Source organism: Oryza glaberrima, chromosome 12, assembly GCF_000147395.1.
Source record: "Oryza glaberrima chromosome 12, OglaRS2, whole genome shotgun sequence".
NCBI classification, from domain to species: domain Eukaryota; kingdom Viridiplantae; phylum Streptophyta; class Magnoliopsida; order Poales; family Poaceae; genus Oryza; species Oryza glaberrima.
In genome coordinates, this window is record NC_068337.1 from 23164566 (window position 1) to 23191751 (window position 27186).

The following is a 27186-nucleotide window of genomic DNA, read 5'->3' on the forward strand; positions in this document are numbered from 1 at the left end:
GAGAAGACCAATATAATAATATGTTTCGTATGTCACGAGTCCTTTTTTATAGTTGGAACCCACTACAAGCATGACATCACTCGCCTGTTAGCTCGTGACATCACTGAGCCAACCGTGAAATAAAGATGGGAACATGAAGATTTTTTAAAAAAGGAATGTGAACGAGGCCTAAGATGTAAGATAGCCCACCTCCTTTTGGGCTCCCAGCCTCCTGAAGTCCTGCTTCTCTCCTGGCCCAGTCCTGCTTCTCTCCTGCCCCTCCTCTATGAAGTAAGAAGTAATAAGTTCACTTTACATTCCTCAACTATGAGTCAAATTCTATTTACATCCCTTACCCATGAAATCGGGTATAAAACGTCATCTAATTATCAAAACCAGTGCAAATAAAGTCCCTTAGCGGTTTAAATGGCAATTTTATCCTACGGTTACCCACGTGGCATGTTGGCATGATTTTTATTCCTATGTAGCGCTTGTGCTTATGTGGGATTAGAAAAAAAAATAGAAAAATAAAAAAACTCAATGGACCCATATGTCATTAGGAAAACAAAGACTCAAATGTGGCCCCACCTCACCCTCTCCTCTCTTCCTCTATCTCTCTTAGCACTGGGTGCGGTTCAGCGGAGGACGGCATGGCACCGACACAGCTCGTCGCACAACCTCACGCGCAGAAGCCGATGGCCCGGATGGCGATTGGGAGGCCGCCGGTGGCCGCTGCTGCCTCCTTCCCGTGGATGAGCTGGCATGGCAAGGTCGGGATGGTGGATCGATAGTGGAGTTGATAGAGGAAGGGCGAGGCAGGGCGATGGGGGAAGCAACAACACTGTTAGAGTATATTTGGTAGTTGTAGGAATATTAGGATAGGATTGATTTGATTAGAGTATTTTCTTATCTCTATATCTTCCTTATCTCTACCCGTGTAATCTTTATATATTTCAGTCCCTAAGACTCAATACAATCATCTAACTCCTCTCTACACTATTCAACATGGTATCAGAGCAGGCTACGTTCTAGCACCAAAATTCATAGTCTTAGGATCTACATGGTATCATATCTAGACAAATGGTTGTCCAGATTCGTTTTACTAGGTATAGGTTGTCTTTTTTCTGGGACGAAGGGAGTATGTGGCTAGTGTGGTTTGAATCTTGCAAAAAGTTATTCATGCACAAGACGCATGGACAGTGAAAGGACTAATGTTTCTGTGCCTTGAAGAGAGATATGCATGCCTCCCATGAATTTAACTTGTTCACGTACAGGATCCTAGCATGTCCCTAATTATATGGGTTTAACTTATTAACGTACGAACTCTCAATATATAATAGTGAACGAGTGATAGGAAGTTAGGAACACATAGATCATTTGCATTACTTTTGACATGATCTGAAATCTAAGGCCAACAAATTATGGCACGCATAATTTTCTAAATCACTATTGTCGGAGAAAACTGCAACTTTACAAGTTAAACTGTCTTCCAATACTCTTCATCATGCATGATCTCATCATGCACTGGAAAATACTCAATTTTTCACCAAATATTCAGTGCTGACTGGAGTACTGGACACGCATATATAGACCTCTGAATTGTATCCTGGACCTTGAATGACCATCAGACTTTACTATTACTCGATAGGAACATCAGAACTAATATTTCAGCAGTAATCAACTGACTCTGTCCAGGCTGGTAACATCAGAACTAATAATTCAGCAGTAAGCAATTGACTCTATCCAGGCTGATAGTACATCATACTCCTATCTAACTAAACAGCAGACAGAATCTAGGAACAACACTTGTCTGGAATGGAGATCTAATCTTTTTTTAAAAAAAATGAGGAGATTTTTTTTAAAAAAAATAATGTGCTTCTAGCTTCCAACATGATGAGGGTGTGTATAGTTCACGTCAAAATTGAAAGTTTGGTTGAAATTGGAACGATGTGACGAAAAAGTTAGAAGTTTGTGTGTAGGAAAGTTTTAATGTGATGGAAAAGTTAGAAGTTTGAAGAAAAAATTTGGAACTAGACTCGGCCTGAGTTGCTGACTCTGTGACGCCAATATTTTTTTTAGAACAATGTGACGCCAATTCAGAGAGGCCATGTTCAGTCCTTGTCACAAAACATATGGTCAACTCAGGCAATACGCGGCAGAGACCTTTTGTCACAGTAATTCGCACATAAAAAATGAAAGTATACAAGATAAATGCAGAGTTGACAGAGTCACAGGCCATACACCACAAAGGCTTCCAGACCAAGAAACCTTCCTCTCAATTTACTGAAAAAAAAAATCAGGGGCAATTTGTGCTTCTGATACTCACGTATATTTCATACACACGTGAATGCTTTTAATAGAATTCAGAGAATTAGAGAATAGAAAGTTATCGTTGACTCCATCTCTTTAACATATTTTAGGAGCATGCTTATAGATTCACACAAGTATGAACACATATAGTGATTTGTATATGCGTTCTCCACATGATTCAGAAAAAAAAAAGAACAATGACAACTTGATTTCATTGAATTTATTGTGGCGCATTTACAGATATATAGTGATGGAAGCAGTTTGGTGCAAGACAAAAGTAGGCAGGCGAAGTTACATCATGTACACTTTTGACTTGGTCAAACGCAAATTATATACTGACAGTGACAGGACCTAATTACAGCAGTATAGTATTAATTAATTGTTAAAAGAGAGTTTCTAATCAATTCTACTTGCAATTCTCCAAGAAGATAGCCTTTGCCATCATCTATTGCTCTGATTCAGAATTATATGTGAAAAGAGTCTCTCTCTATTAGGGGAGCGAGAGGAGATGTCTACTCATATATCTTCATATATCTTTTCTTCCAAATTCCATTCAAATAGTTGTAAAAAATTATAGAAAAAAATTGACAATGTTGAGTATTGTTATACCTATCTGTGCAAAAAAAAAAAATCAAGTTCAATGCTGTATCAGCGTTGTCAATTTTTTTTGGAATTTTTCATAATCGTTTCAATGCTTTTTAAATAAACGAGGAAATATCATCTCTTGAGGATAACACACAATTAGATTAGACATGCTTGGACTGATGACTTAGTCAAAAGAGAAGTCCGATCACTTATTAATTTCTTGTGCATGTGCATCCAACAACCTTCGTCAGCTAACCAAGAACAATAAGCAACTTCATAGTGTCCTAGCAACGGCGTCACCGGCCATGGCTTCCGGCCATCTCGTCGCCGTCGCCGTCGTCATCGGCTCGCTCTGCGTCGCGGCAGTCGGTCAGGGGAACAATATCGTGCTCCCGTTCGCGCCGTCGTGCTCGACCGCCGGCAACTACACCGGCGACAGCCAGTACAAGAAGAACCTCGACCAGCTATTCACCACCCTCTCCGCCGGCGCCATCGCCGGCGACTGGTTCAACACCAGCTCGGTCGGGACGGGCGCCGACCAGGTGTTCGGCCTCATCATGTGCTACGCCGACCGCAACTCGACGCAGTGCCAGGAATGCCTCGCCGGCGCTCCGGCCGGGATCGTGCAGGTGTGCCCGGGAAGCCGAACGGCGGACGCCAACTACGACGCCTGCCTCCTCCGCTACTCCGACAAGTCCTTCTTCTCCGAGCTCACCTACGGCGCCGACCCCACCATCGCCTGGAACGTCTACTTCACCCCCTTCGTCGACAACATGACCACCATGAACGACACGCGGCGGCGGCTGATGAGCCAGCTCGCCGAGAGGGCCGGCGACACCAAGCTCAGGCTGGACAACGGCAGCTTGCCGTACGCCGACTCGAAGCTCGGCACGTCGGCGTTGTACGGGCTGGCGCAGTGCACGAGGGACCTGGCGGCGAGCGAGTGCCGGAGGTGCCTCAGCGGCTACGTCGACGACCTCAGCAACACCTTCCCCAACAACAGCGGCGGCGCCATTAAGGGGTACAGCTGCTACCTCAGGTACCATCTTTGGCCGATCGACATCACGCTGCCGCCGCCGCCGTTGCCGCCGTCGTCGCGGCCTCCGTCGTCGTCTCCGGCACCGCCTTCACCTCCTCCCTCGGTGTCGGGAGGACTCGTGGCCGGATCGACCGTCGGCGCCGTCTCGTTCTTGGTGGTTCTTGGTGTCTCAATCTGGCTCCTCTTGCGCCGGTGGCAGAAGCGCGCCGGCGAGGCGAGGGAGCTGGAGATGGACGAGGGCGACTTCTTCGACGATGAGGCCGATGACTTTGAGAAGGGGACTGGTCCCAAACGGTTCCACTACGGCGAGCTCGCCATCGCCACCGACGACTTCTCCGACGAGCACAAGCTCGGTGAAGGCGGGTTCGGGTCAGTGTACAGAGGATTCTTGAAAGAGTTGAACCTTGACGTCGCCATTAAGAGAGTGTCCAAGAGCTCGAAGCAGGGGAGGAAGGAGTACGCGTCGGAGGTGCGGATCATCAGCCGCCTCCGCCACCGCAACCTGGTGCAGCTCATCGGGTGGTGCCACGGCGGCGGCGAGCTCCTCCTCGTCTACGAGCTCATGCCCAACGCCAGCCTCGACACCCATCTCTACAGCGCCAACGCCGGCGTGCTCCCATGGCCACTCAGGCACGAGATCGTGCTCGGCATCGGCTCGGCGCTGCTGTACCTGCACGAGGAGTGGGAGCAGTGTGTGGTGCACCGCGACATCAAGCCGAGCAACATCATGCTCGACGCCGCCTTCAACGCCAAGCTCGGCGACTTCGGCCTCGCCAGGCTCGTCGACCATGGCCGGGGCTCACACACCACGGTGCTCGCCGGCACCATGGGGTACATGGACCCGGAGTGCATGATCACCGGCAGGGCGAACGCCGAGTCCGACGTGTACAGCTTCGGCGTCGTCCTACTTGAGATCGCCTGCGGCCGGCGACCGATAATGGCGGACCACCAATCCGAGGTAGACGAAGACCGGATCCACATTGCTCAGTGGGTCTGGGATTTGTACGGCAATGGGAGGATTCTTGACGCCACCGACCGGCGGCTCAACGGCGAGTTCGACGGCGGGGAGATGGAGGCTGTCATGGTCGTCGGGCTCTGGTGCGCGCACCCTGACCGGAGCCTGCGGCCAACGATCAGGCAGGCCGTCGGCGTGCTGAGGGGCGAGGCGCCGCCGCCGAGCCTCCCGGCGAGGATGCCGGTGGCGACGTTCCTGCCGCCGGTTGATGCTTTCAACCACACATCATCTTCAGTTGCGACAGGAAGCAGCAGCGCCAGCACAGACACTACTCGGTCGTCCAGGACGACGGAGACATCTTCCTTGCTGAAATGACACTTGAGCAATGACGTTTTTTATCAGATTAATTAACTGCAAAAATGAATTGGTTTTGACAGGAGCATCATACCTGTTTTTTACTAGAGTATGCAGCTGATTTTGGACTGGTAATATGATGAACATTAGTTACATAACACAAGAACACAATGGCACAAACATAAAAGGGATACAGCTATTGACACTTTCAGCATATTAATTAGTGTTCTCATTTATTATTGCCCCAAGCCATCATATAAAAGGGACTTCAGAAAGGTAGATCAACAGCTCATAATAATTCACAGTGTATGTCTATTTTCAAAACCATTTACAACGAAAAGGCCGGTCTAATGGCGTCCCTTCCCCCCAACCTACGCCCAGCCGACCTCTCCAATCTCCTTTGCTTTCTTCCTTCCATAGGACCATTCACGGTACAGGGGAAGTATAATCAAGAGTTCTCCAATAGATTGTAACTGGTACTAATTAAGCAGCAGTGGCAACTGGAGTGTCAGGATGGGCTCCCCATTCAGTCCATGATCCATCATATACAGGAACGTCGGTTTTGCCAAGCCGGTGGAGGCCCTAAGAAGAAAGCATAGGTTATGCGACGTAATGTAACAATTGCAAAGTAAATCTTGTGAACTTCCAAGTCACAGGTAGTCTTACCAGAGCTAATATACATGCTGTCACACCAGTACCACATGAGGTCACCAGGGGTTGATCAAGAGATATACCTGACGAATATCACAACAAAGTAGTAAAGTTATTGCCAATATTACCAAAGATGTTGCCATAATTTTATATTTCATAATTCATACTTGCTACCACAGATCTACATCAAAATACCACAGAAAAATGATGCTAGTAACAACCACTACCAATAAACAAAGCACTGCAAGAAGTCATGCCTGGTCATTACAATCATATAAGCGACAACACCTGGCACTAGTTGGTTAATTAACTCAACCATCAACTAATACAAAAATATAAATAAGAGGCTCTTAATGTTTCAAAAGACCCAGAAGGCCAAAACATTAGGTTCATGGTTAAGATATAGGCATGTTTCAGAATGGGGAATAGGATTGCAAACATGGCTAAGCAGGGCATTGTCAGCAGACAGAAAGAATTTGAAACTTTATCTGGATAAAAATATTACCTTCTTGTTCAAATCGTTTACGGAGCTCTTCTGGAGGTAATAGCTTTTGCGAACTGTCAAGCAACTGCAGAAGAACAAACAAAGATTCAGCAAAAAGAATTGGTAATACACAAAGATTAAAAATACAAAAATATGGTCACAAATGAACCCGAATAAATAATTAATCCAATGAGACCAAAGACAACCAAAGATCAGGTAAAAGTAATTATCCAAAATTTATGTCCAAAAGAGTACAAGTTGATTGGATAATTGCAAGTCTCCACCTGAGGGAAAGGAACACATTTGCTCCCAGGCACATGCCCACTTCTTATTCCTTTCCGTGGCTCTGGAACTGCACCATCAAATCTGAAGTGAAAGCTTCATGTTAGTATTCAAGACCAATGACCAACATTACAAAGACACAACCCAATGAAGCTTGAAGCATTCACATTTTTATGAGGTAATATGGCAAATCTACCGCAATTACTGACACAAAAAAAACAAGTCAGAAGAGTCGAAAAGATAAAACACCATAAGAGTCTGGAATGCCTACTATGTTGGTGAGGTGTTACATGGAATCATGGTTGAACTGGAAAAAGATTACTTAAAAAGGCAAAAGCCAAACAGCCGACTTTATTGGCAATGAAGATCTTGACAGATACTAGTGAGTCTATGGATATATTATCCAAATCAATGTACTAGGCCTAGGGAGGAACATGGTCTGTAGCCAGTGACAACAGGGTCTGCTGCCGTGTAGAATTTAGTTCATTACTTGAATATCGAATGATTCCTGCAAAATTTTGCCATTGTCTCCAAAATTGGAAGTGCCTTTTATAAAATCCACCATAACCCAATGGATCCTTAAGCATAAAGGTAAAGGCTTTATATACATGTAATCGTGTATGGTATATAATCTGGACTTTTCCAGAATTAAAATAGCAGATTTACCTAGGCTTTCCTCGAGCATCTATAAGTTGATGTGTCTTGGCATCAATGTTCTCTTTTACCTGAGAAAAAAAATCATGAACTAGTTATACCAAACATGCGACTGAGTTTAATAAATGGTGAAGAAATGTATGGGCAAGATTTTCAGCCTGAAGACCTCTAACCTGGTCAAGATTCCAAATAAGATGAGGCTGCAACTTTGCTTCAAATGTGGAGGGACCAACCTACAAAGATAATAAAAAGTTGTGTAACTGAAGGTCAAGCTAAGCACCATTCACAGCAGCTACTAGCATGAGTATCACGATTCAGGGGTTGACAAGTACATAACAGGAGTAAGGTCCAAATGTTAGAACAAACAAAATAGAGGTTTAATTCAACTTACCAACTGCCCCTGATAAACTTTCTCAATTGCTTCGCGAGCAGCACTGGCTTTTAAGATGGCATCACTAGAGGCACTTGATTCAACATCATACCCAGAAGCACGCCATTGGGGCAAACCACCATCCAACACCCAAACTTTATCATGTCCGAAAACACGAAACATCCTGATATCAAGGAAGCAGGCATCGCACATGAAATTTAATTCAATTATCAAAATTAACAACAAAGGAACATATTGCAAATGCACTAGTAAGAACGGCTTATGATCATTTAAGGGGAAAAAAGATTGTCTGTCGTTTCTGCCTGAATTCTACTCTTGATGTTTACTTTGGTTTCGAGAAGAAGCAGCTTACCACCAAACACGAGCAGCACTAAATAGTCCCTTTCCATCATAAACTACTATCCCATCTTTGTTGTATATTCCAAGCGAAGATACAGCAGCAGAAAATGCCTTTTCAGATGGCAGCATGTGCGGCAACTGACTCAAAAGATAATACATTCAATGATATCAAGCATGCCGAAAAACAATTAATCAGCTCAACAATAACCAACACAAAGAAATCAAGAATGATGCCATGTTTTGCAATTCATATTCCTATCATAATAAGGGCATTATGTTGAATTGTTGATCTACTTAACCAAACAGGATTAAAAAAACATGTTAATTTATTAGTGTTACTTTTTTATCATGAAGATTGACAGTAGTAGATGAAAAATACAGTCAAGGAGAAAGGGAAAGAAAATTTAAGTGCCATTACACCAGCTAGTACAATATAAAAGCTTGACGTGATCTGAAAGAAATCAAACTTGAGTAACTTATTATCACTTTTTTTACACCAATCAGGGGATTGGGACAGACCACCAGATCACAACACACACAAATGTTATCAACTGTGTTGTGATCTGTCAGTCCCTGTTTTACTTCACCAGCTTCAACCTTTTACTTTCTGGTGTTGCCTAAAGCTATTTTTGTTGACCTGTATGAGTGGAACTTAAATGTATTGACATACTGAACTAAATGCTTTCGCTTCATGTATTTATGGAATTGGGTTTACCAGCCCCTAAATTTGCATAGCACAAGCCCATATTCTGACAATTTATAATGTTATATTGATAAAAAAATAACATCAGAAAAGCAGGATGATGTGGCACATAAAGAAAGTTCATATGATTAGCTAGTAGTAAATGAAAAAACAAGCTAGTGAGTTGAACTTACGCTTGATGTTCTGTCTGATATTCCATCAACATCAAAGAATAGCGCCCCAGGAATATGAGCCACCTGGAAACAAGATTAAAATGCATATGAAAGCATCAGAACTTCTGCTACTATAATTTCAAATGAACTGATAAAAACAGAAAATTAAGGTGACAAGGAACCAGTGAAAATAAGAGCATATAAACAATCAGATAAGAACAATGGCGTCACAGCAGGTGGTAAGAATTCCAAAACTGCAAAACCTCAGTATGGCATGTAATCGCTACCTGGTACTCCTGAAGAGGATTCCTTTGTTCGGCAGGCATATACCAAGAGGCATCAAGTACCTTGACAGAAACAAGAGGATGATTCAATGAGATATAGTGGACTCAAGGAAGACAAACATTTTTAACAGGGAAAAGAAAACTATCCAGTGACTACTGTTATAGTGTTATTATTATACTAGACTCATTTATCCTACTGAGAGTATATCATAATGCATATGAAAAAAGAACTTTAATACAAATGCAGCTTCTGCTGTAAAAGCGAAAGTAGCCAATGGAAAGCCAGTGCCATCCTGAATGTGCTGTAGTCTGTAGTACAAAGACCTCATGCTTTTCCTCAACCATCAATCCGCACAGCTAACGCGACAAACTCAGCAATAATAAGTCACTAGCCATCCTCCTACGATTTATCTCTCTTCCATCATCAATCAAACTGCCAGCATGGTAGAACGCCAGCAACTAGCAATTCACTATCAGTTTATTAGCTGTAGCACGGTATATGCAACAATTCACAAAAATTATCTTCCAGTTTATTAGTTGTAGCACAGTATATGCAACAATTTCACAGGTCAACCGCAGATCGCTACAGTCCCATCACTGCACACTACCTTCACATCGGGGTCCTTGAGGTTGGCGTGCAGCCACTCGGCCGAAACCACGGGCTCCGTCCTCGGCAGCGCGTTGGTAGCCTCCGAAACGGCCGACGACGAGGTGGCGTTGCAGCGCGCCGCGATCCCGAACGAACCGACGCCCCCCAGCGCCGCCGGCACCGACGCCCTGCACCCGAACCCGGCGCCCTCCTCGGCGGCGCGCGCCCATCCGACTCTTCCCCCCTGCACCCGCACAAAACACACAAACCACCGTCAGGCCGGAGAGATCAGGGAGAAGGCGGAGCGGCGTCGGAGTACGACCGCGAGGAGCGAGGCGATGGTGGTGGTGAGGAGGATGAGGAGGAGGGGAGGAGGAAGGAGGGTTTCCTTGGGGAGGGAGGAGGACAGTATGTGGTGCGAGCGAGCGCCGCGGAGGGAGACGGCGGCGGCGGCAGCGGCCCGGGAGAGGAGGGTGGCCGCCATGGATAGGGTTTTGGGGGGTTCTAGAAGGTTCGCGAAGGGGTTGGTGGCGGAAGCGAGAGGAAGAAGGGGAAGAGGTGGATGGGTTGGTACTACTTCGTTGCTCGACGAGTGTTTATTAATCCGCGGGGAAAGGAAACCAACTGGTTTCGCGGGAATCCGCGGAGCCTACGGTTGGGCAGAAGAGCCAGTGTAGCTTCGCAGGCCTCTCCTGAAACGCACAAAGTTTATCTAGAAAATCAGCAGTGAGTATTCCTGTAAAGGCTTTTTTTTTTTTGCGAGATGTAAAGGCATAACATTTTGTAAAGGTAGAAAAGTGTAAAAACTAAATTTTTTATCGTATCAAATCTCGCTGAGATTCATAGCAAATTAATTTTTTTAATGATACTAGCAAAATAAACTAAAAATATTTGTTTTAAACCGAAGTTATTTTCACACTGCTTTTCCTCGCTAGAAAAAGTCTTAAATGATAGAGAGAAATGTAGTAGCTCATAATAAATTATTATTCAAGAATAATTTCAAAAAAAAAGAGATAAAAAAGACAAAGCCGGTTTGATTTCCACCTTTACACGGTGCGAGTCAATATGGACTCTGAAGATATAGGCAGATCTACGAGGTGGCTTAGCAACACGATCGACCAGTGAATCAGCAAGCAACCTCAGACCAATCGATGGTCGATTGATGACCGCAGCTGCGTCTGGCCGTCCGTTTCCCTTCCGCGACAGTGGTGACCATGACTATGTGATGTTATTATTTTAGTATTTCTTACTTTTAATTCTGGATTTTTGTTATTTCTAATTGTATTTTTATGTGAACTCTAAACTTATCTTTCAATATTCTTTATTTTTTAATTCAGAATTTTAGTTATGTATAAGTTATAATTCTATATGGATTCTAGACTCTTTTTCCAATATTTTTTTTAAAATTTCAAAATTTATTTATTTATAAATTGTATTTCTATATGGACTCTAATCTCTACCTTTAATTTTTCTTATTTTTTAATTCTAGATTTTAATTAGCTCTAAATTGTATACCTCTAGTTTCATGCTTGTTAATGAACCATCAATTTATAGCATGTGGATTTTGAGCGACAACTATACTATATGTTGGTTTTTAAAAAAATCGGTACCTATAATAATGTCGGTTCTTATAAAAAAAACAACAAAAAAACCGTGCTGAGCCAAGCCGAGGCAACATCCTTATCCAGTCCCCTCCCACTCTCTCTCGCTCTCCTCTAGTCCTCTCACTCTCTCTCTCTCTCACTCTCACTCTCACTCTCTCTTTCTTGGTCCTCGATCCGCGTCGGCGGCGGCTCCATCCGCTGCCTCTCTTTTCCCTCCCGCGGCGGTGGTGGCGTCAACGGCAGGTGGATCTGGCGGCAGGTGTTCTTGGATGTGATGTGATGTATGTTGTTGTTCTTGGATGATTATTTTATGATTTTGTGATGATTGTGGTTGATTTTGGGGGTAAAGAGTGGTTGAATTTTATTTTTTTTATCCGATTCTAAGAGCGATTGGGATTCGGGGGGGCTGCGAAGGCGGCCTTCGTCCATCTTGTGACGAATGGAAAATTACCAATCTTTTAATTAGTTAAGATGTATAATGTAATTGTTGAATATACTCGTGAACTGGTACATGAAGAAAATGCGTGAATTTGAATTGACGGCACATCCGAATCACGTCATACAAAAAAATATATATCTTTTTAATGTAATTGTGGAAATATTCTTATGCATTGATAAAAGTGTGGACTTGAACTGATGACACATCTAAATCATGGCACATAAAAATTATACCTATTGTAATTATGAAAACTGACGACATATCTAATAATGAATATCAATGTTATTATTTTTTTAGGGAGTATTGTTTTCTATTTATAAATCACATTTGAGATCAAATATGAAAAAAAAAAGAGAGGAAGAAGCAGAGTAGACGGGGAGAAAAAAACAAAGACAAAAGCAAGGGAAGCGCAGTGGATAGAGAGGGGCAATAAGAAAACAGCAGCAGCAGTGTCTCGTTTATTCCACTCACTCTCTCTCGATCTCTCCCTCCACACGATATGTCCTTCCTATCCTTTCCCACTACTTTACTTCCCACTACTTTACTTTCTCTCTCCTCTCTCCCTCATATGCATTGTTAATGTTTATAGTGTCATAATTGCAAATCCCCCGGCTCTGGCGAGGTGTTGGATTTAGGCGGTCCTCTCTCTCGTTTTGCTCTCCTCTCTCTCTCGGTCTTCTCTCTCGCTCTCCTCTCTCTCGGAGCTGAGGCGACAGGCGGTGGCGCAAGAGGGGAGGCTGCGGCGGGTAGAGACGGTGCGGCCCAGTGGCAGGAGGCGGCATCGATCGGCGGCGATGGCCACGCCCTCCCATCTGCGGCAGCGGCATGCAGCGAGAGGAGCGGCGGCCGCTCGGAGGCGCCCTCCCTCGGGCAGATCCGACGGGAGGAAGGGTGGTGGCGGCCCGACATCGCCACCACGGCCTTGGGGCAGCAGTGTCCTCGGCCTGCCATGATTTTGTTGTTGGATTTGTGATTTGATTTTCTGGGATGATTTTTTTTGTTGGATTTGTGATTTCCTGATTTAGTGGATTTGTGATTCATTTTTTATCGTTTCTTTGTATTGTCGCTCAGATGGATCGGATCGGGAGGGAGGTAATACTTGGATATTAGGTTTGTTCTGGGGATCAAATTTATGAGGTCGAGATTAAATTTGGTATTTTCGTGTTGTGTTTTTGGTTGTCTGATTGATTGATTGATTTGGGGATCTAGCTCGAGGTTTTTTTTAAGATAGACTCGGACTCAAACGAACGAAGCAGGGACGGATCGCACGGAGAAGTGAAAAATCGCGCATACCGACGAAAGTTTGGGTGACAAAAGGAAAATTACGAATCTTTTAATTAGTTAAGATAAGATAAGGTGCAAGAGTGCGAGACCAAATTTATTTGTAGGGTAGTGCGCTAGGCAAGAGTATATATAGGACATATGCCGCATATCGGTTTTTATATTGTAAGTCAGTTGTAAGGGTAGATTTACTTGCTCACGAGTTTATGCAAATTTTAACATTTTAAAAGGAAAAAAATATGTTTTCTATTTAAAAGATCCAAAAGTTTGCAACCGCAACAAAAGATTGCACAAGTTAAACAATAGGACAATCGCTCCCGTAGCCTGTTGGAGTCACCTACCGTCTAGAAGGATGCTTTTTTATGAAGAGAAAAACATGCCGCTCCTCCTCAAACCGAATCGGATCCAGAATTGCAGATTCATGTGACAAGCATCAATCATCATGCCTGACGTCTGATCTTCACAATGGTAAAAAAAATGTTGAACAATTATTTGGTCAGTGGGAGGACCGACTGGACAGTAACCTTGGGTAATCTGACCATCCGAAGGATAGGCAGTAAAAGAAACTCCATTATGTTCAGACACTATAAGCAATAGAAATGTTCCATGAGATGATCGCGATCTTCTGTGAAATGCAATTCTGAAAGTCTCAGATTTTCAATGTGTTCCGTTTCCAGCAGGCTGGTAGATCAGAGAACCCTATGACTGTCACTGATTCACTGATTTTCAATGTGTTCTTAAACCGGTAGAATGGATATGTAGCCTGAAAACAGGACAGTTAACAATGATCAAATTAATCTAGCATCAGCTGCCTGATACAGACATATCTAGCACCATTTGGGAGCTTCGGAAGCGTGTACGTGATAATCCATAGTCTACAAGAAAAGGAACAGGGCCTAAACAGGGGTAAAAATCAATCCAATTTTGCAGTTGATCTGATACATAAAATGCATGTCAAATTATCAATACTCAATATGTCATCTTAGCAAGGACGATGTCTCAGTGTGAGGAGCGCCAGTGCTGCCGCTGCTGCTCCCTGTCACAGCCAAAGATGACGTGTAGCCAAAAGCATCAATCGGTGGCAGGAACGTCGCCACCGGCATCCTCGCCGGGAGGCTCGGCGGCGGCGCCTCACCCCTCAGCACGCTGATGGCCTGCCTGATCACCGGCCTCACGCTCCGGTCAGGGTGCGCGCACCAGAGCCCGACAACCATGACACGCTCCATCTCGCCACCGTCGAACTCGCCGGTGAGCCGCCGGTCAGCAGCGTCAAGAATCCTCCCCTTGCCGTACAAATCCCAGACCCATTGAGCAAGGTGGATCCGGTCTTCGTCTACCTCGGATTGGTGGTCCGCCATTATCGGTCGCCGGCCACAGGCGATCTCAAGGAGGAGGACGCCAAAGCTGTACACGTCGGACTCGGCGTTGGCCCTGCCGGTGATCATGCACTCCGGGTCCATGTACCCCATCGTGCCGGCGAGCACCGTGGTGTGTGATCCCCGGCCGTGGTCGACGAGCCTGGCGAGGCCGAAGTCGCCGAGCTTAGCGTTGAAGGCGGCGTCGAGCATGATGTTGCTTGGCTTGATGTCGCGGTGCACCACGCACTGCTCCCACTCCTCGTGCAGGTACAGCAGAGCCGAGCCGATCCCGAGCACGATCTCGTGCCTGAGTGGCCATGGGAGCACGCCGGCGCTGGCTTTGTAGAGGTGGGTGTCGAGGCTGGCGTTGGGCATGAGCTCGTAGACGAGGAGGAGCTCGCCACCGCCGTGGCACCAGCCGATGAGCTGCACCAGGTTGCGGTGGCGGAGGCGGCTGATGATCCGCACCTCCGACTCGTACTCCTTCCTCCCCTGCTTCGAGCTCTTGGACACCCTTTTAATGGCGACGTCAAGGTTCAACTCTTTCAAGAATCCTCTGTACACTGACCCGAACCCGCCTTCCCCGAGCTTGTGCTCGTCGGAGAAGTCGTCGGTGGCGATGGCGAGCTCGCCAAAGCGGAATCTCTTCGGCCCTGTCCCCTTCTCGAAGTCGTCTTCCATGGCCGTCTCATCATCGAAGATGCCCCCCTCTTCCATCTCCTGCTCCTTCGCCAACCCAGCATGCTTCCGCCGCCGGCGCAAGACAAACCGGACTGAGAAACCAAGAACCACCAAGAACGAGATAGCGCTGACAGTCAGGCCTGCCACAAGCCCCGCTGACACTGAGGGAGGAGGTACTGGCGTCGCCGGAATCGGCGGCGGCGGCGACGACGACAATGGTGACGGCGCCGGCGGCAGAGTGATGTTGAATGGCCAAAGGTCGAACCTCAGGTAGCAGCTGTACCCCTTAATGTTGCCAGCGCTTTGGTTGGTGTAGTACTGGCCGAGGTCGTCAACGTACCTCTTCAGGCACTTCTGGCACTCGCTCCCCGCTAGGTCCCTCGTGCACTGCGCCAGCCCGTACAACCGCGACGTGCCGAGCTTCGAGTCGACGTACGGCATGCTGTCGTTGAACAGTCTCAGCTAGTTGTCACCGGCCCTGTCCGCGAGTTTGTTCATCAGCTCCCGCCTCGTGTCGTTCATGGCCGTCATGTTCTCGACGTAGAGCCCGTTGAACGTGTAGGTGGAGCGATTGACTTCGACCTTGCCGTAGGTGAGCTCGGAGAAAAAGGACGCATCGGAGTAGCGGAGGAGGCAGGCGTCGTAGTTGGCCTTGACCGTCCGGCTTCCGGGGCACACCTGCTTGATCCCGGCGGGCGCTCCGGCGAGGCATTTCTTGCACTCCGTCGCGTTGTAGTCGGCGTAGCACATGATAAGGCCGAATACCTGGTCGGCAGTACCCGTCCCGACCGAGCTGGTGTTGAACCAACCATCGTCGGTGGCGGCCGTGGCGAGCGTGGAGAGGAGCTGGTCGAGGTTCTTCTCGAACTGGTTGCCCACGGTGTAGTTGCCGGTGGTCGAGCAGTCTGGCCAGAGCGGCTCTTCGTAGTTGCTCCGAGCAACTGCCGCCGAGGCAACCACAGCGAGGAGGAAGAGGATGATGACAAGGCGAGGAGCCATAGCTGGCGACGCCTTGAATTTGCTAGGAACATGAATGCTTTGGTCCCAATTTATCTTGGATGACAATTGAAGGGACGGGGTTCATGTGCAGTTTTTTCAAAGAGAACTAGTGTTCGATTACGCGTTGGATCATATAGTATACACTACTGGTTGGCCACTTGGCCAGATCACTGTTTGGTGTTTGCACCGTATATATGTACCGTGACCGAGTCTGTCTCGCGGTTAACTAAAAGGGGTCGTTAGCTGATTGGAATGATGGGTCTATCTCTCTAGTAAGGGGTAATTTTTTTGGACACCATTGGCGATATTGCATAGGAACCAGTCAGCTTTGCAATTGCATAGTAAGGATTACGTACGAAAATGATTCGGTCCACCGCAAAAGAAAAAAAGAAGAAGAAGAAGACGACTCGGTCCGTGCGCCCGATCCAACGAAAAGTAATCGGCTGTGTTTCCACTGTTGGAGTGCTGGTACTGCTCCCTGTCAAAGCCGAAGATGTGTAGCCGAAAGCATCAATCGGCGCTAGGAACATTCCCTACTACGGAATACGTTTTTCCAAACGGTCAAAATGTATTTTCTCATAGAGTTGAGCGGACTGCATGAAAGAAAATGTCTACGAAAATCATGATTTTCACATGCGGCTAGCGCAACCATATGTGAAAATAAAAAATTGCGAAAAAAGATAAAAATTCCAAAAATCAAAAAATAAACTGCCGCCGTCAGCGGCCCGCCACCGTCCTCGTCCTCTAGTCGCTGCCACCGTTGTCTTCATCCTCCAGCAGCCACCATAGTCACCGTCTTCTCCAGCCACCACCGCCGTCGTCCTCATCCTCCTATCGCTGCCACCGTCGACGTCGTCCTCCTGCTGTTGCTGCCGCCATCATCTTCCTCCTCCTCCCTTCTTGCCAGCGGATTGGAGCGGCCGAGCGGGGGAGGGCAGTGGCCGGCGGATTCGGGTGGGGGAGGGTGGCGGCCGGCGGATCGGGGCGGGGGAGGGCCGCCACCGCCGCCTATGCAACATGCAGGTTATCTTCATGTGTTCTAGCTACGTGATACCCCGCGCTTTGCTGCGGGACTCATAGATGTGTATATGTTAAATATTCTCGAAATAATGAAAGTTGAAATATTGAGAAAATAATGTGATGAAGATGATTTGACACATACTTGTTGATCCTATAATATAATATTTTAGATGATATATTATGCTTGCATGTGATTTAAAATAGGCTAGAATAGTACTTCCTCCGTTTCATATTATAAGACTTTCATAATTACCCACATTCATATAAATGTTAATGAATCTAGGCACATATGTGTATGCCTAGATTCATTAAGATCCATATGAATGTGGGCAATGCTAGAAAGTCTTATAACCTGAAATGGAGGTAGTAGTAATTGATAGTTAGTGAAAATGTGGCATGTGTGTATAGGATTTTAAATGGGTTAGAATAGTAATTGCTAGTGGGTGATGATGTGGCATACTTGCATGTTGAGCTTTAGCTTCTAATAATTGTTAGTGGGTACCAACTATATAGAAAGTATAGATATAGATTGGCTACACTCTTGGTGTATGATGCTTTCATAGGAACAAGAGGATATTATGCACAATGATGCTACACGCTTGGAATTGGTAGCCAAGGAACTTTTTATTCCAGTTTCTATGGCGTAGTAACTATAGAATTTTATGATAGAATCTGCGTGATTTTAAAAACAATATTTTTAGTAGATCATATTATTGGCAGAAGTTAGGGGTTTGTCCCATCTTACCTTTTTTTAAGCTATTTTCTGTTAATTTCTGGATTTTTTGGCTGTGTGCCTACGGACAGAGGCCGGACATGTAATTCATTTCCATTATTTGAAAAAAGAAAGCCTCAGATTTTCAATATGTTCAGTTTCCAGCAGGCTGGTAGATCAGAGAATCCTATGACTGTCACTGATTCACTGATTTTCAATGTGTTCTTAAACCGGTAGAAGGATATGTAGCCTGAAAACAGGACAGTTAACAATGATCAAATTAATCTAGCATCAGCTGCCTGATACAAACATATCTAGCGGAAACCTATTTTTATCCCTCGAGGGGATATTCCCTCGTTGTTTACATGTCACTCAAATAGTTATGAAAAAAATTAAAAAAACTTGAGAAGATGCATTAACATGTGATATATCACTTTACAAACATGCAAGTTCAATTTCAACTTCTATATCTCGCAACGAAAAAAACAAATTTGACTATGAATATACGTTAACTAGTTGTAGTTTAATTTGTTTTTTTCATTGCGAGATCGATGTAGAAGTTGTATTTGAACTTGCATATTTGTGGAGTGATATATCACATGTTAATACATCTTTTTTTTCAAATTTTTTTATAACCCTTTGAGTGACATGCAAATAATGAGGGGATATCTCCTCGAGGGATGAAAATCCACTCCCGTATCTAGCACCGTTTGGGAGCTTCGGAAGCGTGTACGTGATAATCCATAGTCTACAAGAAAAAGAACAGGGCCTAAAGAGGAGTAAAAATCGATCCAATTTTACAGTTGATCTGATACACAAAATGCATGTCAAATTATCAATACTCAATATGGCTGTGTTTGGAGGTGGGTGTTGGGAACCCATCTGCACGAAAAACAGAGCAGTACATTAGCACGTGATTAATTAAATGTTAGCTATTTTTTTAAAAAAAAATAGATCAATATGATTTTTTTTAAACAACTTTTATATAGAAACTTTTCGAAAAAAAAGAACCGCTTAACAGTTTGAAAAACATGCGCGCGGAAAATGAGAGGAGAGTGTCGGGAACTTGCTCTTACAGACACACCCTAGCTATGTCATCTTAGCAAGGACGATGTCTCAGTGTGAGGAGCGCCTGTGCTGCCGCTGGTGGTGCTGCTGCTCCCTGTCACAGCCAAAGATGACGTGTAGCCAAAAGCATCAATCGGTGGCAGGAACGTCGCCACCGGCATCCTCGCCGGGAGGCTGGGCGGCGGCGCCTCACCCCTCAGCACGCTGATGGCCTGCCTGATCACCGGCCTCACGCTCCGGTCAGGGTGCGCGCACCAGAGCCCGACAACCATGACACGCTCCATCTCGCCACCGTCGAACTCGCCGGTGAGCCGCCTGTCAGCGGCGTCAAGAATCCTCCCACTGCCGTATAAATCCCAGACCCACTGAGCAATGTGGATCCGGTCTTCATCTACCTCGGATTGGTGGTCCGCCGGCCACAGGCGATCTCAAGGAGGACGACGCCAAAGCTGTACACGTCAGACTCGGCGTTGGCCCTGCCGGTGATCATGCACTCCGGGTCCATGTACCCCATCGTGCCGGCGAGCACCGTGGTGTGTGAGCCCCGGCCGTGGTCGACGAGCCTGGCGAGGCCAAAGTCGCCGAGCTTGGCGTTGAAGGCGGCGTCGAGCATGATGTTGCTTGGCTTGATATCGCGGTGCACCACGCACTGCTCCCACTCCTCATGCAGGTACAGCAGAGCCGAGCCGATCCCGAGCACGATCTCGTGCCTGAGTGGCCATGGGAGCACGCCGGCGCTGGCGTTGTAGAGGTGGGTGTCGAGGCTGGCGTTGGGCATGAGCTCGTAGACGAGGAGGAGCTCGCCGGCGACGAGTCCTGTCGACACAGAGGGATTACGAGGAGGAGGAGGAGGAGGAGGTAGTGCAGGCAGCGCCGAAGATGACGACGGTGGCGACGGAGCCGGCGGCAGTGTGATGTTAAACGGCTGAAGGGCGTATCTCAGGTAGCAGCTGTACGTCTTAACGGCGCCGTAGCTGATAATGGTTAAGTATTCATTTAATGGCTTGATGTACGCAACCAGGCACTTGCGGCACTCGCTGGGCGCTAGATCCCTCGTGCACTGAGCCAGCCCGTACATCGCCGACGTGCCGAGGAGCGAGTCCACGTACGGCTCGCTACGGTTGTCTATCCTCAGCGTGTTGTCACCGGCCCTCTCCGCTAGCATGCTCAAAAGCTGCCATCGCGTGTTGTTCATGGTGGCCATGTTCTGGACGACGATTTGGTCACCGGCTTTTGTGTAGCTGATGTTGGTGCTGGCGTTGTAGGTGACGTCGACGGGGGAGAAGAAAGGCTTGTCGGAGTAGCGGAGGAGGCAGGCGTCGTTGCTGGCGGTCACCGCCCGGCTTCCGGGGCACTCCTGTCTGACCCCAGCGGGCGCCCGGGCAAGGCATTCCTTACACCTCGTCGCATCGCCGACGTCGGCGTAGCACATGATGAGGGCGAACACCTGGTCGGGACCCGTCCCGACCGAGTTGGTGTTGAACCAGTCGCCGGCGATGGCGCCGGCAGAGAGGTTGGCGAGGAGCTGGTTGAGGTTCTTCTCGAACTGGCTGCCCCTGGTATAGTTACCGGTGGTCGAGCAGTCTATCCTGAACCACTGATCTATCTCGTTGCTCTGAGCAACTGCCGCCGAGGCAACCACGGCGAGGAGGAGGAGGATGACAAGCCGCGATGCCATACCCATGACCGGCTAGCTGGCGACGCTCTTGATTTGCTATAAACATGAAGGCTTTGATCCCAATTTATCTTGGATTACAATTGAAGAGATGGAGTGCATATGCAGGTTTGTTTTTTTAAGACAACTAGTAGCGGTCAAGCACCAGTTCTCGATGATACGCGCTGGACCATGTCTAGTTGGACACTTGGCAAGATAATTATTTGGTGTGTGCATCGTACCGTACCGTGACTGAGTGGGTGTGTTCGGATGCCCCTTTTCTCATCCCATGCTTTTCACGTGCACGCTTTTCAAACTGTTAAACGGTGTGTTTTTTTAAAAAAAGTTTCTATATGAAAGTTGTTTTAAAAAATCAAATTAATCCATTTTTTTAAAAAAATAGCTAATACTTAATTAATTACGCAGTAATGGATCGCTCCATTTTCCGTGCATTACAGTTCCAGTTGGGATCTGGAGATATAGCGAACATAGAGTGCAATTAACTCAATAACAAAATGGTAAAAAAAAAATAAAGGACTACATGAGGTGGTTACCTGATTGGAATGAATGGGTCTCTCTCTCTAGTGGTAATTTTTTTGGACGCCATTGGTGATATTGCATAGGAACCAGCCAGCTTGCAATTGCACGCCTGGCTGGATGAGTCAGTACTTGAGGATTATTGGGCTGTCCCATCCTATAGATTGAATAAAGTGGGTGAAGTACGGATATTTTGCTGTTTTCGCATGCCTTCCTCATTCTCTCTCAACTCACTGTAGTCACCGCCCTAACCAACGAGACCGTAACAGTGAGCATATTGGACGTGGACCAAGATCAGCCCCAAATAATTTTAGGCCTTCTTCTTTTCTAGATACTTTGCTAATAAGTTATCGTGATATGCTTTTTTTTTAGGAAAGGCATTGCGCCCAGCTTTTACTATAAAGCGTAAGAGTTTATTACAAAAGCTAAAAGAGAACGAAAACAATATCATGCTGGGGATTCCAGCTGACTATGAAAGGTCCTGAGCACGCAGGCTCATTCAAAAGCTGCTGGCACAGCCACAACCAGCCAGAGAGAAAACACTACTGCAAACAGAGAACTAATCAGCGATCGAAGGACTGCAGCGAAGATCTCCTGTCTCGTGGAAGCTGGCAAGCAACAAGCCCCTTAGCTTATCCAAGTCTCCCCTCATTTTCACCGGCGCCAAACGTCTCCACTGTACCAGAAAAGACACAGTCTTATAAGGTAATATCATAATGTCAGCTAGCAACTTATTGTTAAAAATCCAGTCGTTTCTCACACTCCACAAAGCCCAGAAACATGCAGCAATCAAAGTGAGCCCAACAAGATTCTTTTCCCTATTTTTGTTCTGAACAATTTCTAAGAGATCAGCTCTGGAAGTAGGGAGTCTATCCCAATGTAAAGTATCTCTAATAATACTACACCACAGGAACTGAGCAGGGGCACATCTAAACATAAGATGATCAACATCTTCTTCCAAGCCACACAATTTGCCCTCAAAACTCCCCCCCCCCCCCCCCCCCCCCCAATTCATCTTTTTCGGTTGATTAGCAAGTTAGGTTCTTCCTTTCAAGGCTAGCCATAAGAAGATCTTGATTTTCAGAGGGACTGGGTGTTGGCAACATTTTTGACAAGTTGACAAACACGATCGCAGCACCTAACGCTTTGCGGTGATGTCAGAGTCGCCAACCACCTCAATCTAGCAAAAGCTAAACCAAGATGGGTTTTGATAACAAAACTGGCTAGCGGAGCCGATTCTAGATAGAACAATAGATAACTACCCGTCTCGTGGGCAAAACGGAAGATTTTCAGGACAAACCTACAAAAAAGTATCGCACTCTCGCAGCGGCGGCGGACGGTTTACGAAGCAAATCGACAAAGATGAACAAACTAAACTATAACTAGAAGCAAAAGTAAAAGAACGATTCGATTGATTGATTGTTGGTTGATTGTTTATAATGAACCGGCCTTACCCCCTTATATAGGGGTTGGTCTTGCCCTCTACAGGCCCTCCTCCACGTTCAACTCGGGATAGAATCCAAAGGAAATCTGAAACATGCCTTCCCGAGCAAGGAAACCGCGAGACCCAACGAAACAGACTCCGGCTCGGACTCTGCCGGTCAGATCGACCATACACTACCGGTTTGACTGGCCCACTGTCGGCGGTCTGACCGGCCAACTAACGGCGGTCAGACCGGCCCTCTCAGAGGAAAACCGGTAGACTTCCAAACTTTGGCAATTTTCCCTATTTTATCCCTAGGTGCCAAATTTGGGTGTATTTCTATATGGACTCTATACTATACGTCTAATATTCCTTATTTTTAATTCCGAATTTCAGTTATTTCCTAATTGTATTTCTATATGTACTCTATACTCTACTTCTAATATTTCTTATTTTTAATTTCAAATTTCTATTATTTCCTGTATTTCTATATGGACTCTATACTTTACTTCTAATATTCCTTATTTTTAATTCTGAATTTTAGTTGTTTCCTAATTGTATTTCTATATGGACTCTATACTCTACTTCTAATATTCCTTATTTTTAGTTCCGAATTTCAGTTATTTCCTAATTGTATTTCTATATAGACTCTAGTCTCCTCTTCTAATATTCCTTATTTTTTAATTCCGAATTTCAACTATTTCTAAATTATATTTCTATATGGACTCTAGTCTCCTCTTCTAATATTCCTTATTTTTTAATTTTGAATTTCAGCTATTTCTAAATTGTATTTCTATATGGACCTGTTTTTTCTTTTTCTCCGATTAATGTGAGAATTTCTAGGCCATGAGAGCGAACGTGGAGGCTCCTTTTTCTATTCCTTCAATAATATAATCTATATATTTAACACTGAATCAAATGATAGGAAAAGAATTAATAATTATACAGGAAATATTAATTCTTTTCATAACTACCCTTCTACTACACTATTACACCTCTATACTAGGTGTAGTAGCAACGAATTTTCACCCTTAGATCCCATATCTTCAACGGCCCACATCCAACAAAAGATACACTAAAAAAATTCATAAAAAAATTAATCCAATGTGCAGTAGATCTTATACACAAAATGCATTGCTGAGATGTTAAATATGTCATCTTAGCAAGGACGATGTCTGAGTGTGAGGAACGCCTATGTTGCCGCTGCTGGTGCTGCTCCCCGTTACAGCCGAAGATGTGTAGCTGAAAGCATCAATCGGTGGCAGGAACGTCGCCACCGGCATCCTCGCCGGGAGGCTCCGCGGCGGCGCTTCGCCTCGTAACACGCTGACGGCCTGCCTGATCGCCGGCCTCACGCTCCGGTCAGGGTGCGCGCACCAGAGCCCGACAATCATGACACGCTCCATCTCCCCGCCGTTGAACTCGCCATCGAGCCGGTGATCGGCGGCGTCAAGAATTCTCCCCTTGCCGTACAGATCCCAGACCCATTGAACAAGGTGGATCATGTCTTGTCCTTTCTCAGCTTGGTGTTCCGGTGCCATTACCGGCGGTCGGCCGCAGGCAATCTCGAGGAGGACGATACCAAAGCTGTATATGTCGGACTCGGTGTTGGCCCTGCCGGTGATCATGCTCTCCGGATCCATGTACCCCATCGTGCCGGCGATCACCGTGGTGTGTGAGCCCCGGCCATGGTCGACGAGCCTGGCGAGACCGAAGTCGCCGAGCTTGGCGTTGAAGGCGGTGTCGAGCATGATGTTGCTCGGCTTGATGTCGCGGTGCACCACGCACTGCTCCCACCCCTCGTGCAGGTACAGCAGCGCCGAGCCGACCCCGAGCACGATCTCGTGCCTAAGTGGCCATGGGAGCACGCCGGCGTTGGCGCTGTAGAGGTGGGTGTCGAGGCTGGCATTGGGCATGAGCTCGTAGACGAGGAGGAGCTCGCCGCCGCCATGGCACCACCCGATGAGCTGCACCAGGTTGCGGTGGCGGAGGCGGCTGATGATCTGCACCTCCGACGCGTACTCCTTCCTCCCCTGCTTCGAGCTCTTGGACACCTTCTTAATGGCGACGTGTTGGTTCATCTCCTTGAGGAATCCTCTGTACACTGACCCGAACCCGCCTTCCCCGAGCTTGTGCTTGTCGGAGAAGTCGTCGGTGGCGATGGCGAGCACGCCGTAGCGAAACCGTTTGGGTCCAGTCCCCTTCTCAAAGTCATCGGCCTCATCGTCGAAGAAGTCTCCCTCGTCCATCTCCTGCTCCCTCGCCTCGCCGGCGCGCTTCCGCCGCTGGCGCAAGAGGAGCCATATTGAGACACCAAGAACCACCACGAACGAGACGGCGCCGACGGTCGATCCGGCCACGAGGCCTATCGACACCGAGGGAGGAGGAGGTGGAGGCGGTGCCGGAGACGAGGGAGGCCGCGACAGCAGCGGCGGCGGCAGCGTGATGTCGATCGGCCAAAGCTGGTACCTGAGGTAGCAGCTGTACCCCTTAATGGCGCCGCCGCTGTTGTTGGGGAAGGTTTTGCTGAGATCATCGACATAGCAGCTGAGGCACCTCCGGCACTCGCTCGCCGCAAGGTCCCTCGTGCACTGCGCCAGCCCGTACAACGCCGACGTGCCGAGCTTCGAGTCGACGTACGGCAAGCTGCCGTTGTCCAGCCTGAGCTTGGTGTCGCCGGCCCTCTCGGCGAGCTGGCTCATCAGCTGCCACCGCGTGTCGTTCATGGCGGTCATATTCTCGACGTAGAGGTTCGTGTCGTCGACGTCCAAGGAAACGTTGGTGTTGCCGCCATAGGTGGTGAGCTCGGAGAAGAAGGGCTCGTCGGAGTAGCGGAGGAGGCAGGCGTCGTAGTTGGCGTTCACCGACCGGCTTCCGCGGCACGGATGCTGGACCACAGCGGGCGCCATGGAAAGGCATTTCTGGCACTCCGTCGCGTTGCTGTCGGCGTAGCACATGATGAGGCCGAACACCTGGTCGGCGCCCGTCCCGACCGAGCTGGTGTTGAACCAGTCGCCGGCGATGGCGCCGGCGGAGAGGGTGGTGAACAGCTGGTCGAGGTTCTTCTTGTACTGGCTGTCGTCGGTGTAGTTGCCGGTGGTCGAGCACGACGGCTGATACGGGAGGTTCAGGTTGTGATGACCGACTGCCGTCTCGCATAGCGAGCCGGTGACGGCGAGGAAGAGGAGGAAGATGACAAGGTCGGAGGCCATGACCAGCCAGCGACGCCCCTAGTTTCTAGGAACAGGAAGGCTATGGCTTCAATTCCTCAATCAAGAATTAGGGATGGAGACCGCTAGAGTTTGTGTGGATCTCCTATGACGTTTCTTCTGCGTTTAGCTACGTATAGGGATGTCGATTTTGAGGCTGGTTTTATAACAGAGACTTCTGAAAGAATTGATGACAAATTTGAGTTGGTGTGGATGACTGGACGTAAGCATATGCAGTTCTCTTTAAAGCGGGAACAATTCTACTCTTACGCGTTGGGCCGTTTCTAGCTACTCACATGTGTTGGACCAAATTTTTTTTTCCCTCTTGGACATGCATGCATGCACATGCTTGGGTTTACTGGCCAAATGTGAATTCTTACGTATTCAACCTATGCAAAGTAGGATATATTATTTCACAAATATACAAATTTAAACTTTATACGAATAGAAAACATAACAAATTTCACAGCGAATAGTATGTTTTATGTTTGTGGAATGATATGTTTTATATTGATTTATCATACCCATATTTTTCAAACTTTTTAATAGATACCTAAGTGGCATGCAAAAGAATATCCCCTAATGGACAAAAAATAGTTCCCCCCCACCCTCTATTATCACTACGATCGACCAGCTAATGAACAGAAAAGATTCTAATAGGAATGCTCCCTTTTACCATTTAAATAGATGTAAAAGAACTAAAAAAATAGCAAGATATATTTTAAAATATGATATATCGCTCCACAAACATATTCAAATACAACTTCTACAAGTTGTAAAAAAATTAAATTAAATTTTGACTTGTATGCGTATATGCAGTTATATTTTTTTTCATTATAACTTGTAGAAGTCATATTTGAACGTGTATGTTTATGATATGATATATCACATATTAATCTATCTTACAAACATTTAATTTGTTTTAGATGATATGCAGTACACGAGAGACATTCCCTTTTAAAGCATGTTAATTTAATCCCCAAGAGAGATATAGGAAGGGATTGAAAGAGAATAATTACATTACACACTACTATAATAGATGTAGAATAAATCTTCTCTGAATCCCCGGCGATTTTTTTATGGGAGAGATTAACCGAACGAGCTCTTTTAATAGTTTAGAATACTTTCTCTGGTCATACATGCATGATTTCTTCTCTGTGTTTCCTCGTGCACTTGGACGACCTTCTGGTTCTTGTGCTTCTCTTGATGCATTGTAAGTATGAAAAATACCTGAACACGTAGGTAATACACCACGAGTGGCGGCCGGATCTGTCGTAGTGTAGCGCGTGCGTGAGACTCAGCAAGTGACGAACCGGATAAGGTTGTTGCCTGCTTGCAAGGAATGGCTTTGACGCGCGCGCGTGGCATAGGAGCCAGTCAGCGCGCGGCTTCATGCCCAGCAGCTGCCTGGATGAGTTGCCGCGTACGCACGCCAAGTGTTCGGCCGGCG

The 27186-nt window shown here is 46.6% G+C and overlaps 3 protein-coding genes and 2 pseudogenes across 3 annotated transcripts; 1 reads left to right on the forward strand and 4 right to left on the reverse strand.

Moving 5' to 3' along the window:
* Positions 1-3093: 3093 nt before the first annotated feature.
* LOC127757347 (L-type lectin-domain containing receptor kinase IX.1-like) lies at positions 3094-5489 on the forward strand. Its single transcript, XM_052282853.1, has one exon. It carries the CDS (start codon positions 3180-3182, stop codon positions 5241-5243), a length of 2064 nt encoding a protein of 687 aa, XP_052138813.1. The 5' UTR covers positions 3094-3179; the 3' UTR covers positions 5244-5489.
* On the reverse strand, positions 5394-10359 carry LOC127757348 (thiosulfate/3-mercaptopyruvate sulfurtransferase 2-like). The gene is made up of 12 exons (XM_052282854.1): positions 10074-10359; positions 9771-9995; positions 9166-9225; positions 8900-8962; positions 8037-8161; positions 7685-7847; positions 7467-7526; positions 7306-7364; positions 6642-6723; positions 6379-6442; positions 5889-5956; positions 5394-5804 (listed from the first exon to the last, which is right to left on the reverse strand). Exons 1-12 carry the CDS (start codon positions 10233-10235, stop codon positions 5706-5708), a joined length of 1230 nt encoding a protein of 409 aa, XP_052138814.1. The 5' UTR covers positions 10236-10359; the 3' UTR covers positions 5394-5705.
* Positions 10360-14016: 3657 nt separating this feature from the next.
* LOC127757849 (L-type lectin-domain containing receptor kinase IX.1-like) lies at positions 14017-16113 on the reverse strand (annotated as a pseudogene).
* A 2777-nt stretch (positions 16114-18890) lies between these two features.
* LOC127757808 (LRR receptor-like serine/threonine-protein kinase ER2) lies at positions 18891-20886 on the reverse strand (annotated as a pseudogene).
* Positions 20887-23641: 2755 nt separating this feature from the next.
* On the reverse strand, positions 23642-25739 carry LOC127757590 (L-type lectin-domain containing receptor kinase IX.1-like). Its single transcript, XM_052283133.1, has one exon. The coding sequence runs from the start codon at positions 25737-25739 to the stop codon at positions 23682-23684; it is 2058 nt and encodes a 685-aa protein (XP_052139093.1). The 3' UTR covers positions 23642-23681.
* Positions 25740-27186: the final 1447 nt, after the last annotated feature.

What these genes read in the sequence shown, in the direction of transcription:
- LOC127757347 (XM_052282853.1), top strand. Translation starts at nt 3,180, where the DNA reads ATGGCTTCCGGCCATCTCGTCGCCGTCGCCGTCGTCATCGGCTCGCTC.
- LOC127757348 (XM_052282854.1), bottom strand. Translation starts at nt 10,235, where the DNA reads ATGGCGGCCACCCTCCTCTCCCGGGCCGCTGCCGCCGCCGCCGTCTCC. An exon ending in CCATCGCCTCGCTCCTCGCG is followed by an intron (nt 9,996 to 10,073) that starts GTCGTACTCCGA and finishes GTGCGGGTGCAG; the next exon opens with GGGGGAAGAGTCGGATGGGC. An exon ending in ATCCTCTTCAGGAGTACCAG is followed by an intron (nt 8,963 to 9,165) that starts GTAGCGATTACA and finishes TCTTGTTTCCAG; the next exon opens with GTGGCTCATATTCCTGGGGC.
- LOC127757590 (XM_052283133.1), bottom strand. Translation starts at nt 25,739, where the DNA reads ATGGCCTCCGACCTTGTCATCTTCCTCCTCTTCCTCGCCGTCACCGGC.